Raw genomic sequence first — 14,975 nt, forward strand, 5'->3', positions numbered from 1 at the left:
TCATGACCCATTTATTTTATGCACTGTTTACGGACAAAGTCAACATGTTACAGGTCTGTTAAATATAAACCAGAGAGAGGCTGCAGATCAGTGCCACCAGCACTCCAAATATTTCTCAATTGTGTGACTAAATTTGAGGTAAATGCAGCTTGGCAGCAGCTCTGGTGCTCATCATAGTTTTCTGTAAACATGTGGGGCTCTCAGTGCAGGTTTGATGATTAACTGTGCAACAGCTTCTGGCTCTTGATCCACTTTTTTAAGAGTCTAAATTTTCTGTAAAGCCTTGCTTGCTGTATAAGCTGTATGTAAATGTCATTGGGTATTTTTTTCTGGAATAAAACAGGCCTTAATAGATACTTGTATCTTTTTTTCTAAATCAAATGAGTTTATAAATGAGTAAATAACCATCCAGCTGCTGTAACCATCATGTCTCTGTGTACTGTGTGTACATTTTTTGCTCTACTACTATAGTGTATACGAGGTTAATCATTTTAACTTTATTTTTGTGAAAGGGAAATTCTAAAGGCAACATTTATTTAAGTTCAACAATAATACCTTTTTCCTTTTTTTTTAATGTTTATAAAAGAACGATTGTCTGTGGTTACCAGCACAGTTTTCTGGGTGTTTATATAGTTTTTTCTGCACATCAAATCACATCTCAGTAGCACTTTAAACATAGAGAGACAATGGATAACTTTTTACACTGCACTTTTACAGTCACTGCAGAATGTGTTGACTGCAGAGCTTCAGAGCTGCAGTTTGTTTGCTGTAGAAAATCTTCCCCAATAGATGTCGCTGTGACTCCAAACTTTACGAAGAAGTGCGACTTAATTTGACTTTATCGGGACAAACTTTTCGCCTACAGTTTAATGAGGAATACAAATAAAAAAATAATCCGTCTCATAATGACACCATTGAAAGGCGCCATTTGTTTGTATGAACCTGAGCAAAACCTGAATGATCTGTTTTTAATTAGAACCAGCCTCCACAGAACTCCACAAATGTCATGCCATTATAGAGTAAGATTATTGCAAAGTAATTGTACAGAATACATTCGGGCTGCAGGTCAGTCAGATAAACACAGTGCGAAAACTGATCTCAGATCTGGAGAGGCAGGGGCAAACCCTGCAGGGTCTCGGAGCAGCTCAGAGGACAGAGAGACGGTCAAAAACCAGTGAAGCTGCAGAGGAAAAAGATGAAGAATCCTCCGCGTGTTTACTTTATCTGCGCTCTCGTGATTGTTTCTGTAATACCCAAATCTGTAGGAGAAATGTATACTTCGCTGCTGAATGTAAAGGAGGCGATCAGTGTTGAGCGGAAACTGATCGATTACTTGCGGACTTATATTGACCATGAGTTGGAGAGACTGGAGGACGTCAAGCGGTGAGTGATGCTTACACGGAGATAGACGTGGCCCATTTCTTATACAGATACACACTTTTCATTTGCTTGCAGTTGGGGTTTTTTTCTGTCAGAAAAAATAAAGAAAAAGACTGCTCGAAGACTGCTTTGTCTTAGTTTAAAATAGTTTATTCTAAGACTGTGGTGATGGTTTCGTGGTACAGGAGGTGCTGCAGTCACAGTGAATCATGATGGAAAAAGCGGAAATGATGAGGACAGCGTATGTCTGGTTTTTGTGGGAATATCAGAGAATCTAAATCTGATGTGTTTTTGTAATTGACCCTGTAAATTCAGTTTAGTGACTTTCTTTGCAATAAGTTGTGCAAAGAACACACTGAAAATAATGCATTCCTTTACAGTTAATGTGTGTAACACAACTGATTTAATGGGGATGCTCTTTTGGTCTCTTTTGGTCCTCTCCTGAACAGTCCATCAAAGAACCTCACAATTTAATACTTAGTTGGCCTAAATGACATTTTATTTATCCTTTTTCATGTACTTTAATAAAGTACCAGTTGTAGTATCTCTGGTCTGATGAAGGCCATGTGTGAGTACCTCTTAATTTCCACAATCTCGTCTTTCATGCAGCTTTTATTCCAAAGTGTCTGACCTGCACACAGAACTTTATCAAGGCCCGGCGCCTGCAATGGCGAACCCGCTGGTGGCCTTCACCCTCATCAAGCGCCTGCGCTCAGAGTGGCTGAATGTCGTCTACAGCAATGAAGCCATGGAGAACACACAAGGTTAGCCCTCCGCCCCCTTTCTTGACAGACACATCTGGTTGTGATATCTAAAGTCACTCCTCTCAGCTGTCACTACCAAACCCCCCTTGTTCACCTTTTGACTCCTCACTGTCCAGCCCTCAGGTCCAGTTACGAGGAGCAAGAGGCTGATCTGCCCAAAGTGGAGGACCTCCAGGGGGCTGCAAATGGGCTGATGAGGCTCCAGGATGTGTATTCTCTCCAAGTTTCGAGCCTTGTGAGTGGTCGTTTCCAGAGAGTCACTGATGGCGAGGCGATTGATGTCTGCATGCCTGCGGTGTCCGTCTCGCTGACTGGTGATGACTGCTTTCTGGTTGGGAAGGTATCATGAATAGTTTCTAACTCAGCAGTCATTCCACAGCATTTCAATAGCCTTGGTTTTTTTGTTGCTGGGATGTTTGTATTTCCTACCAGGAAAGTTTGTCTGACATGAATATAACTTTTTTTTTTTTTTTGTATGTTTTGTTTAGCCTAAAATTTTCCGTCCACTAACGTCTTTATGGGGACCTTTGGGGAAACTCAGCAAAATGTTTCCATTTGGTTGGATCAGCATTAATTCAACTCTCTCAGAGTTAATTCAGCACTGGTGATTTTGCTGCATACCGCTGCATAACCTTGTGCAAACATTCTCTCAGCGTTTGTTTATGGTTCTTCTCAATCTAATGCCAGCAGAACTACAGGCTATAATTTGTTGAACTTTCAGTGCTTTCTGGGTAGAGCCTTAAGTAACTTGTTAAGTTTATGGATTGTTCGCAGTCACTTTTAGGAAAGGTCAGATTATACAAAACGTTCGAAGCCCTCAGACCTCATTCAGATGTATCCAGAAGCCAAGTGCTTCTTTAAAGAATAACTATGTAATTAGAATTGTTGTTGCTCACAAAGCAGGAGACAGTTGTGAAAAGATAGAAAAGTGTTTTCAGGCTTTTGTTCTAGTACTTAGAAGCAGGAAAGATGGAGGTCAAGATGAGGTTTTGTAGGATTCCAAAAGAGACAAATCAAATCTCATGTTCAACTGCAAGAGACCTTCAGACTTAGAGAATTTAAGACTTAGAGGATAACTGTTTCTGCTTCATAAACTTCTCCAGCTGTCAAGCTGGATCAGTGTCATGCTTTGGGCTTGCATGACAGGGTGCCCATAGCCCCTCAACCTAAACATCATCATAAATCTGTGGATTCACCTCAAAATAACATTGTGTGCAAGACAGTGAGATAATCTCATAGAATTTAAGGCCTTTTGCAGGAAAAATGTTTTAAAATCCCTTAAACGTGACCAGAAAAATATGTAGTTGCTCCAAAAATATTTTGTCAAGCTGTGGTAAATGCCAAAGGGTTTGTTAACTCAGTACTGATCAGACAGGGAGCCCACATTTTGTATACTGCTGTAAATGTTGTAAAGTAAAACATAGTAAGGTACATCTGTAACGTACCAAAAAGTAGAAGCAATAAGTCGATTTCTACAGGAATACAGTACTTGAATAAATATGCCAGTGATGGTTAATGGTCACATATTTCCTAAATCTATTAGAGAAATATTATGTTCAACACTCTCACCCTGATGGATCAGTTTTAATTAAAATAATATGCAGCACTTGCACATTTAAGTGTGGTAAATGGAGAGCAATTTAGAAGATGTTTCTGTGAAAGTTTTCCCTCTTTGATTAATTTTCCATTCCAAAGGTCTGCATTGGTTTTATTCCAGATCTGTCAGTCACTGTGTGGTGGGAGCTCAGCCAATCAGCCTGGAAAAAGTGGGATTCTTCCAATTGCGTGCATGATAATCCGCTTCATGTGAGGATAGATACTGTTCAACAAGTAGGGAAGAAAAAGAGATTTCTCCACAATACATTCCACTGTTTTTGTACAGTGGTGATGTGTGAGGGCAGGGCACAGTGTGGGATAGACATCCTCTTGTATGGAAAACACATTATCTCACACTACAAAAAGCAGAGAGAGGCTTCACTTTTACAGAAGCTGAGATTATCTGAGACAGTCTGTGAACAGACATGCTTAGTTTTAAGGTGCTTGCTGTAAAGGAGCTTTTAGGTGGTTGTTAGAGTGCTGTTCGAAAGCGTCAAGGTTTGATGATAGAAGTTTGAAGCTTGTGAGTTTAATTTGAATTGAGGGACAGCTGAGTCTTCTTCTAGGCTTTTTTAAAGTTCATTGCATTGTTTTCTTCTGCCCATCCCAGAAGATCTCAAGAGCTCCCAGATAAATGGTGTAAAGTATAAAAATAGGTAAAGATATAAGTAGATAACTCTGTTAGTGAGGTTCTGTCAGAGATTTGATCTTGTGGAGAATTTGTTGAAAGTCTCCAGGAATCTGACGACAGGAGTAACATTCCACTCTGTTTCCATGTAGCTGCTGTCTGTTTACCTATTTTATCAAATCAAATTAGCCTAAAAGCTGATTTATAACCAGCCATAGTAGATTTCTACATGTGATTTCCCAAATACTGCTTAGGCATGTATCCTCATCTACAAATAGTCTAAATAAAAGCAGCAATGCATTCATGTTTAAAACCTGGTTCACTTGCAGCAACATGACCATCAACAGCTCAGTCACAGATCCGATTAGGTTATGTTAAAGAATCTGCTTATTTAGTCGAATGCTGCTAGCTTCAAACGCCTGCAGACGATTGGTAAACTCGCTACTCCCACAGTTCTTTGAACTTTCAAATTCAAAGAAAGCAAATTCATGAAATAATTTTAGTGTAAATAAATAAATTTAGTTGGAATTCTTCTTCTTACATGAGTTAAAAGACTGAAAATCAATGTTTTACTGAAATGCAGAGTCAGACTGACATCGATTTTCTGCTCAGGATTTTTAGAGCTGGTCTTAAAGCAGAGCTCCATGACACAGTAGAGTGGTTCTTTAAGGAGACCGAAAGCCAAACCAACCTCTAACACTGTAATTGAGGATCATGGCCTACACTAGCTTCATTAGTTCAGAGTCTCTCAGAAGTTGAGTTTGGCAGAGGTTCAGCATTCTGCAAAAAACAGCATTTACAAATTGTGCAGCAAATTCAGAATAATGTTCCTGAATGCAAAATTGTGAAGACTTCCTACTTCCTGTGAATACCATCCACAGTGCATGATATCATCTGACTGACAAATGGAAAAGTAAGGACTGAACTGTCACAGTACTCTCAAAATGGCCAATGTTAAAATAATGATGCTATGTTAAATTTGATTTAATCATGTGATCTCATTACAGACCTGTGTACTGCAGAAACAAATCGAAATAAAAATAAATAGAAAATAAAAAAGATAAATAAAAACAAAAATAGAATAAATAAATAAAATTAAAAACTGAAATTCGTCAGTGAATAGTCTGTGGTCTTAAAGTTTCATATCATCAGTGTAGGTCTCTATGTTCCTTTTCTCATTTCAGCATTCCTCTGACCTGCCAAACACTCTTTTCCATTTCATTTAGAAAAAAATAGTAGCCACACCACAGCGTAAATGATGCCAGCTGAAGGGCATGATGGAAGAAACCGGTCGGTTTCTGGCTCAAAGCTGGCCTGACTGCTGTTAATGTGGTTTTTAACTAAAATCATCCCCATGACTCAGTGCCTGATTTTAGCAACACTCATCAAGCTTTACTTGTACTGACTGACCAAAGACTGTTTGAACTGCCAAATAGCAAGTTGAAGTAATTTTGATGTAACTGTACACAGGTGGCCTATGAACAGGAAGACTATTATCACTCGGTGCAGTGGTTGGAGGAGTCTGTGCGTCTCTTCAGAGGAGCAGGAGGACAGTGGAGCCCCGAGAATGAAGGGACTTTAGAAGATGCTCTGGATCACTTGGCTTTCTCCCACTTCAAAGTAAGACAAATGTTTTGGAGATGCACGTTTGTAAAATCTTTGATCGATTGCACAGCCTTTGATTCCTCTCATTGTTTCAGACAGGAAATGTTTCCTATGCTTTGAGTCTGTCCCACGAGTTGCTGCATCACGGTAAATCTTTCACTCATTTTTCATTTGTCCCAACTGTGCTGTATTAGAAAACCCCCTCATCACACTTATTTTTACCTCATATCTGAGACTATTTACATGCATTTCTTCTCAGATCCAAATAATGGACGAGTTCTGCAGAATGTTAAGAAGTATGAGAAGCTGCTGGTTGCTGCAGGTCCACCCAGGGGTGATAGGCTGAGGAGACCCAGCGCCACTTATTTAAGAACCAGGGATACTTATGAGAGACTCTGCCAGACCCAAGGCTCTCAGGTATTTATCTGAATGAGTGAAACTTAATGCATACTGTGGATCAGGGCCATGCCTATCAAACTTTTCAACTGTTGATCAAATGCTTTTGGACTTACATGGTCAGACATATAGTAACTCAAGTGTTGGAGGATGATATGGTTTCACCATCTTATAATTTTAGGAAAGTTTTTAATTTAAGCTTTTAAGCTGTATTTAAGCTGATGTGATAACAATGTTGTGACTGATGAAAAGAAGAAATGGCCATTGTTTGATGTTGTTAATGGACTTCAGGTTCCTTTTTCTCCCAACAGCCGATGCATTTTGAAAACCCCAGACTATTCTGTGACTTCTTCACCAACAACAATCCCATGCTGCTGCTGCGGCCTGTAAAACGGGAGGTGATGAGTCTGCGGCCGCGAGTGGTCCTTTACCACGACTTTATCACAGACAAAGAAGTTGAGGACGTCAAGAGACTCGCCCAGCCTGGAGTGAGTGCTCTTAACCTGCAGCTGAAACGGCCCATGTGTGTCCAATATGTCCAATTTTTACCATCAACACTGAGATCCTCAAAAGTTTTTTTAAACCCGTGTTTACTGAGTTTTGTCTACACAAAGAGGAGCTTTTCCTCATGGAACTCAGAAAACATGAATCTGAAAAATGTTTGCCTGGCATTAGCAGAGTTCACCAGAGTGTGAGTTTGAGTTTGTTCAGCTCCGTTTGCTGCTGCCTCGTGACACTTATGTTCTTCTATAGAGTATGTTAAGTCTGCGTGCCTCTCACATAGAACACTTATCAAACATGAAGTTTTGTTATTTCTGTTTCCATGTTGTTCATTTTGTTTATGACGTTGTGTTCTCATGGCTTCTCTTCAGGAAATTAGTGCATGCTTGGAACTTGGAATTGGCTCTACTAATTTTACAGATAGTTATCATTTCAGGACATTTTCCAGCTCTGTTAATTTCCTCCTGCCTCGTGGACATTTGACAGTTGTATTTACTGTGGCTTAAATTAAATTGCAAACAACTAGGCCAGCTCTCAGCAGTACTAGAAGTATTTTTTTCATTATTACATACACAGATTTCCACTGACTGAGAACAAAAAAAAAAAATCACCCTCCATCGTTGTGTTTTGCGTCATCCAAGTATCAACAAAGCTGATAAGCTGTCGTGCTCAACTTCTTTGCAATATAGTTCAATTGTCATAACGATCCAGTTTTATTTGGAAGGCTTAAATGGGTCCACAGTGCATAATGGATGCTTGTGCTTTTAATACTTTATGTGCCTTTTTGGTGATTGTGCGTTTTATCTTTGCAATCAGACGACTGAAAAGGGAAACTTGAAGTCAACGGGTAACAGTGTGTATTAAGACTGAAAGGATTGCATCATACTAGAAGGAATGAAGGTGGTTACATAGAAAATAAACACCACATATATAATAATACTTACATTACTTGGTAAAATGCTCAGTTGTTGGTTTCTTTGGCATTTGAAATGGCTAAAATATTCCTTCTAGAAAGACCCTTTCAATGAAAAGTCGGCCTACTTCCTGCTTTAAAGCGTTACGTTACTATGAAAACTTGAAGGAACTCCTTGAACTGCCCAAATTACTTGGCTTTTCTCTGCTGGTAAACCATGGCTTAGCCTCATCTAAATATGTGACTCAACAGAAAATACACAGTTTGTTGTCGTCAGAGCTCTCTGTCTGCTGACTCAGACAATTGAGGGAATATTTGGAGGGCTGACTGAGTCGGTGCCTCTGCACTTTCTGTTAGGTCTGGCTGTTTTTTCCATCCCTTTCTCAGATGGAAATCCTTGTACTTATTCAGTCATTTTGGTGGTTTGTGCGGCTGATTGAAAACAGGCCTGTGGTACTGAGCGCTGTGGTTTACGCTTCACTTTGCTGGATCACAGAGATTTTGAATATAACTCTGAAAGATCTCATGTCTGTTCTTAGTTAATTCATTGGTGTCTAGAATAGAGTAACTTACTATTTTTTTTTCTTAAGGTGCCCTATTTCTGAGTGTCATTAGGAAAAATGATCCACATAGAATATTATCTTTCCAGTTTTATGCAACAAAAAAGAAAAGAAACAGCCTATGTGCCTGTTGAATACTAGACGAGATTGAATCAGCAGAAGGCAGCGTGGCTGCTCATAACTCAAAGAGGATTCAGGAAGGACAGATTTCCAGACTCACACTTTGACATGTTAAGCAGTAAGACAGCATTGAATTAGAAACAGGTATCTGTTGGGAGTGATTGATGTCTTTGTCATTATTCTTCCTGGTTTGCAGTTAATAGTAATATTTTTCCACCAGTTGGCAGCTCTTCTAAAAACAAAATGTGGACTTTAATTCATGTCCCTCCTGAAGACAGTTTTGGATATTCTGCACTTCATCTGGTCTGCTCTTTGTGTTTGTTTTGGTCGCCTGTTTGCAGCTTTAACCGTCACATTGTCATGAAGCTGTTGTTTGTCTTTTCTAACAAGTTGAAGAGATCAGTGGTTGCAGCTGGAGAGAAACAAGCAACAGCAGACTATCGAATCAGCAAGAGGTAAATATTATGTTCAAGACTTTTAGCATTAATAATACTTGTTCAATATCAATAAAACCATATGTAGCAGGAACTGTGCAGCTTCCTGTGGACTGTAGTAGGTGCTATTGATCAATATGTATTATTTGTAGTGCATGGCTGAAGGGCTCAGCGCGTTGCATCGTTGGGAAGCTGGACCAGAGGATCTCGATGCTCACGGGGCTGAACGTGAAACCTCCATACTGCGAGTACCTCCAAGTGGTGAATTATGGCATTGGTGGCCATTATGAACCTCATTTTGACCATGCTACTGTAAGTTGATAATTTGTTGGTTGGTTTCTTGTTGACAATGGTTACATCTACTATTTAGAAGCTTTCTATATCTGTTTCACTGACACAAAACCAGTCACCATCCAGTCCTGTGTTCAAGCTGAAAACTGGGAATCGCGTGGCAACCTTCATGATATATGTGAGTAAAATCTACAAACTGCAGCCAGAGGTTCTTGGGCAGATTTGTGTTGGCTGTTCCAAAGTCTAAATTAAAAACAAATAGTTCAGTTGTTGCCAGGAGGGCAGCAGGACTCTGACAGGATCAGACTGACAGATTTTGACTAGGTCTGATCTCATTGCCTATATTAACATTTTGCAGCTATCCTGAGAATACTTTATTTCTTTATTCTTCTTTTAGTCCTGTCTATTGAACTTTTCTTTTTTCAATTTTATGATAAATATGTAGATATTATGAGCGAGATTAAAACTGTATTAAAAAATTGTGACCTCTGCACAGGGCAGCAGACAGAGTGGATTTTCATGACATGAGCACGTAAACACAAGATGATGAAATGTTGTTTTCCACAGCTCAGCCCAGTCGAGGCAGGTGGATCCACAGCCTTCATCTACGCCAACTTCAGCGTTCCTGTCGTGGAGGTAAACAAACTGCGTTTGTCTCACTGGAGCAACAAGCATCCTCCTTCGTCTTCATGTTGTTTTTAACGTGAGATCATTTATTTTCTGTTTCTATAAAAAAATAGCTGAATTTCATGCAATTCTGAACAAACTTATATATGAATAAAATCATAAACGTGATGATAGAGTGTCACTATTATTTATTTTTCTTTTTTAATTTTTTTAGTTTTTAATTAATTTTTTAGTTTTTAATTAATTTTTTAGTTTTTAATTAATTTGTATAGCTGCATTTCAAAGTTCAAGGAACTTTAGGCCCTAAGATTTTCTTTCTTTCTTTTCTCTTCTTTTTTTTGATTGAATTTTATTTTAAACTGTTAGTTGTGTTTCCATCATGGTAATGAACACCAGTGAGAATTCTTAAAATCCCTTTGAATATATCATGTTATTTCTGCCATTATTCCAATGCAAGCTCAATCAACAAATTGAATAAACAGCCACATATTTTCATGAATGATTGACCTGTCAGAAATGCAAGCCTAGGGGCCTTGCATCATCACCGCTGAACAGGGACATATTTGAGCGATAAAGCCAAGAACTCAGAAGGAGAGGCACCCCTTTTTTGAGTAGACTGAATAAAGCATTGGTGTTTGGCCACCTGAGAGTTACCGTAACCATGTCTTCCAACACTGTTTTCTGTTTAAAATTCCCTCTAATGTATTTTGAACTATAAAACTATGATCTTGCCTCCAGTCAGTTCTAAGGCTGACAAAATACAAAGAACTGGCTCAAAATTAGACACTTAGCACACTTTTTAAATAACACTAGAAGAAACTGAATTATTATATATTTTTTATTGCATGTTAACATACAAACATAATCATACAAAATTGAAGCTCTCAAAACCAGCCCAACACAACCAATTAGTCCGCTCTGGGATCGAATCACTCCCGCATGTATATACGCTCAACTAGATTAGAAAAAACAGTAAAGCTTAAGTTCATATTACTACAGCCAAATTCTCAGTGAAACTGCTCTCATTCACATACGCTTTTGTTTCTTTTGTCAGAGGGCTAAACGCATCAGACTTTGTGACTTTTTAGGCAGTCCATTAGAACCAGAAGGTCATTTAAGGTCCAGATTATCGCTCTAATAAAACCCTAAACTAACAAAATAATGAAAAATGCTAAGAAATGATATTCCTATACTTATATTTTAATAAATGTGATCCTTTAGTTGAATTTACTAGCAAAAGTTACAATTTGTATTACCTTCTTATTTCATAGTAAGATTAATGAATAATAATAATAGCAACCCACAATCAGAAGAAAATCATTTCTTACTCACTGAAATTGATTTGTCTTGATTTTCTTGTCACAGAAAGCTGCTATCTTCTGGTGGAACCTCCATAGAAATGGTCAGGGAGATGTAGACACCCTGCATGCTGGCTGCCCAGTGCTTATCGGGGACAAATGGGGTAAGATTTGATGGGTTCAGTCACCATGCTGTTAACGAGAGCCAAAAAGTCATTGTGGTCTTCTTCTCACAACCCCTATCCAGTGTTCAGCGGTCCTGATATACAGGAGTCCACATCTGTCCTGCATTATGCATTTAGAGATGTTGCAGAGTGCAGTGCAGACAGTGGAAGCTGAACATCTGCTGCTGGTTGGCTCAGACCATCAAATGTGTCTATGGAACAGTTAAACTACCAGATATTAATCATCTGAAAGCAGCTGCTGAAGTAATTGCTGGAGGTGCCGTTCATAATTACAGTATATATCATATAATATATTATATTGTGTAATCAAATATTCATGAAAATTATTGTAAAGCAATCCCTCAAAGTTAGAAAATCCGCTTGGGCAAGAATAGTTTTACTCATGTTATTTCTAATACTGTTTTGAAGGTGTTTTATGCATAGTTTTGCTCTTCCTGTGTGCTCCAGTGGCAAACAAGTGGATCCATGAGTACGGCCAAGAGTTCCATCATCGCTGCAGCCTGAATCCTGATGAGTGACGGGTAAAATGATCGCTGAGCTCCACAGAGTACGAGCCTTTTACATTGTGAGGCACACTTGCAGGCGAAGAGGAGGTGGCAGCCAAAAAGTTAACACACAGGCAGGGGAGGTGGGACCCACGAGGAGACAGCATGCACTTTGGATTGGAGCCTGGGATCCCAGGGAGCCTGGAACATATGGCAGACTCTGCTGCAGTGGACATGGTAGTAAAGGACGACTGCGGCATTTGATTATCAGCCCTGAGAGTACGAATGCTCCTAGTGGGGAGTTTGAGCAGCTGGATAGAGGCCTCTTTGCACACTGGGCTGGCTGTAGTAAACTGTGTAAGACTGTTTACCTGTTGCTTTTTGAAAACTGACATCTGATCCAAGACTTTTCTAGCACTGAATCCACTCTGCGTGTGTCACAAATCAATAGCTTATCCTCAAAACTTAATTTTAAAATGCAGAATTTACAAACATACTCAAAATGTCAGGATGAATCACATGGTACCTCAAAACATTGATAAATAGGAGTGTTTTATTTATTTCTCTTTTTTTTGGAAGTGTGTGAATAGCTGTCTTTCTTAGAGTAATATTGGGGGAAATGCAGGCACAAGCTGATACAGAACATGTGTTCTGCTGGGTAGAGGACAGGATCTTGTTTCTGGAGCTTAAAATCTGAGTCTCATGTTTCTCCGTGTGGTTAATTATCAACAGCGGGTGTGATGTTCTCAGACCTACGTGTCACACTGAGTCAAAGGAACCAGTGACTAAACATGTGCCTGTTTATTACCTACTGACTGAACAATGTTATCATCTTTTTCAGAGAGAGACTCTCTTTGTTTGATTTAACTCAGTATTCAATGCAACAATTGACCCAGTAAGTCACCCTCATACTAAGCTTCAGATGCTGGTACTCATTAATCTCCTGCTCGTCTGCGTGCAGAGTGATTAGGAACCTGTTTGAACTCACACAACCAACTCTCTCTGCATACCTCTCAGATGACTCAGATATCATCGTTGAAGTAGTTTATAATCCATCCTGAAACAGAGCGAGGTGGGTTATATGCAGTGTCATTATTCACTATATGAGCCAGAGACACCTCTGCCTCTCTGGGAAGCACTTCTTGGGGACATCCTGCTGTTTGACTGACAGTCATGGATTAGTATTATAATCTTGGTCTCTCCAAGCACACACTGACAATATATGAGCAGGGCATGTTCTGGATCCCTTTTGCACATTCCTGTGTGCACACTTAACAGCAGGACTTTGCAATTTTCCCACACAGCTAATAAAAAGGAAGGCAATAGATTTGTGAGGCCATTTTTTTATTGCAACTGTAAATAATAGACATATCATGGGGCAAAAAGATATCATCAATTTTATTTAGTTTTGAAGTAAGAACTTGATACTTCAGAGTAAAAAAATATTAAACTTGTCTGGGTGTCTTTGACACTCATCTTTAATCACTACTTGATTTTGTGTTCTATGCAACTCATAGGTCATTTTTCCCATTTGAATTAAAGTAGCAGAGCTTTTAATACAGTCAAGTCTGTAAAGTAATAAACCATAAAGTCTAGGAAAGTGGCTTTAGGTCTCTCTTAAGACATAAATCTCAGCCTTCCCCAGAATGCATGTAGGTTTATCCTTCACACATCCTACACTCTCTCAGTAGCCCTAGCTGTTACCACAGCAAACATGGCAGCTGAGAGACTTGTTGCTATGCTCAAATGTTGTCCAAGCTACCTAGAACACACATGAGCAGATCACAGGTCTTCCTCAGTACATTGTCAAACACATACAGTACTTTTGCACATGGAAAACCAGGCGTTTTTAACGTGGATCTTCCAAAGTTGTGAATACTTTTCAGATCTAGTTGATTTCTTCTATTTCTGCTATCAGTGAGTTGCTGTATGGTTTAAACACATTTTTGAGCAATACTGACTGACAAGCTGGAAATAAATAAGAAAATAAATGAAGCCTAGATAGCAATGTGCTTCTTTAAATCTCTTAGGATTTAGGTAGGCTTGCACTCCACTTAGTTTGTGGCATTGATGGGCAGATTAGTGCCTCCCTCTGCTGGTGATGTGAAAGAAAGCTTTTTGTTTACTGTTAAAATGTGATTGCTACTTTATTGTAGCAGACTCTTATTTCAAAATGTCTGTTTTGTTTTTGTGGTTTAGATTTAAGTCATATTCATCTGCAGTGATATATGGGTTATGATTGAATCAGTGTAAATTATTGTGCTTTTGTGTTCTGTGTACTTAATGATTTCCAGGTATGGTTGTGCCATAAGAGGAGAGGAAAATTTTAATTATAATTAATGTAAAGATGGATTGTAAATTAACCCTTAAACTGAGATCACTGAACAAAATTTCTCAGAGAGGTTTACACTGAATAACAAAGTTTTCTATAACAATATTTGGTTATTGTATAGAAAATATCTCCCCTTTTTCCAAATGTATTGCAATTCTGAGTTTCCATAACCAAATTTCAAATGTGAGTACAGACTAGCTATATACTAATATGAAACTCACTGTGTTCATTACTGGATCTGGATTCATCTTACTCACACTGACAAAAGATTTAATAAACCCTTAAATATATTTCTCCAGAATAACTTGATTGTCAGGCCTGTCCACAGAGATGAGGAGAGAGTGCCATGATATGTCTCATATTCATCACTGATAGAAGAAATCTTGGAGCGTATATTATGCAATGATAATTTTACATGATAAAGAATTACTTTGTTTTATTGATTATGTTAACTAATGTCATATTTCACATTTTTGTGAGTTGTTTTTGGTTCAAACATACATCAAAACTATTTTATGCTTGAACTGGAATACCTATTTAACCCCCAATAAGCTAAACTGTTCCATTATTTCAAGTCCAAGTAAAGAAACCCAATTCGGCAGCAGAGATTTTTTTTTCTTCTTCTTTCCTTTTCAAATGAGTTATCCTCAGTCTCCCAAAAACTATATAAAGTGTGTATTTGGACATAGACCTAAGAGGCTAAATGTAATCTTAAATGTTGTATATTAAAGGAATGTAATGTCACATATTGTATGTTAACTTTTAAAATCTTTATATGAATTAACACCTAGCTTAAACTAATGCAGTCTAACAAACCTGTCCTGTGTTAAATACTTCTCTATGATGATTTTTAATATTCA

General features: G+C 38.5%; 1 protein-coding gene across 4 annotated transcripts; it reads left to right on the top strand.

The window, feature by feature from the left end:
* Positions 1-112: 112 nt before the first annotated feature.
* p4ha3 (prolyl 4-hydroxylase, alpha polypeptide III) lies at positions 113-13,778 on the top strand. 4 transcript variants are annotated; one of them, XR_011917119.1, is made up of 14 exons: positions 113-183; positions 1,990-2,144; positions 2,261-2,484; positions 5,839-5,988; positions 6,069-6,120; positions 6,233-6,390; positions 6,681-6,857; positions 8,854-8,918; positions 9,050-9,209; positions 9,304-9,366; positions 9,756-9,824; positions 11,181-11,277; positions 11,361-11,554; positions 11,746-13,778. XR_011917119.1 is itself a non-coding variant. In XM_072392186.1 (13 exons), exons 1-13 carry the CDS (start codon positions 1,196-1,198, stop codon positions 11,814-11,816), a joined length of 1,629 nt encoding a protein of 542 aa, XP_072248287.1. In that variant the 5' UTR covers positions 1,060-1,195; the 3' UTR covers positions 11,817-13,778. The 4 variants fall into 4 exon arrangements, 1 of the variants encoding a protein (XP_072248287.1); XR_011917117.1 differs by lacking the exon at positions 113-183 and adding an exon at positions 1,057-1,383; XR_011917118.1 differs by lacking the exon at positions 113-183 and adding an exon at positions 1,057-1,383 and having other exon boundaries at positions 2,261-2,379.
* Positions 13,779-14,975: the final 1,197 nt, after the last annotated feature.

Source organism: Leuresthes tenuis, unplaced genomic scaffold (genome assembly GCF_036924035.1).
Source record: "Leuresthes tenuis unplaced genomic scaffold, fLeuTen1.0.hap1 SCAF_9, whole genome shotgun sequence".
NCBI classification, from domain to species: Eukaryota; Metazoa; Chordata; class Actinopteri; order Atheriniformes; family Atherinopsidae; genus Leuresthes; species Leuresthes tenuis.

Excerpts from the sequence above, each read along its gene's own strand:
- p4ha3 (XM_072392186.1), top strand. The coding sequence starts at position 1,196 with ATGAAGAATCCTCCGCGTGTTTACTTTATCTGCGCTCTCGTGATTGTT. Across the intron at positions 9,210-9,303 it reads CTCATTTTGACCATGCTACT|TCACCATCCAGTCCTGTGTT; the intron begins GTAAGTTGATAA and ends ACACAAAACCAG. Across the intron at positions 9,367-9,755 it reads TGGCAACCTTCATGATATAT|CTCAGCCCAGTCGAGGCAGG; the intron begins GTGAGTAAAATC and ends TGTTTTCCACAG.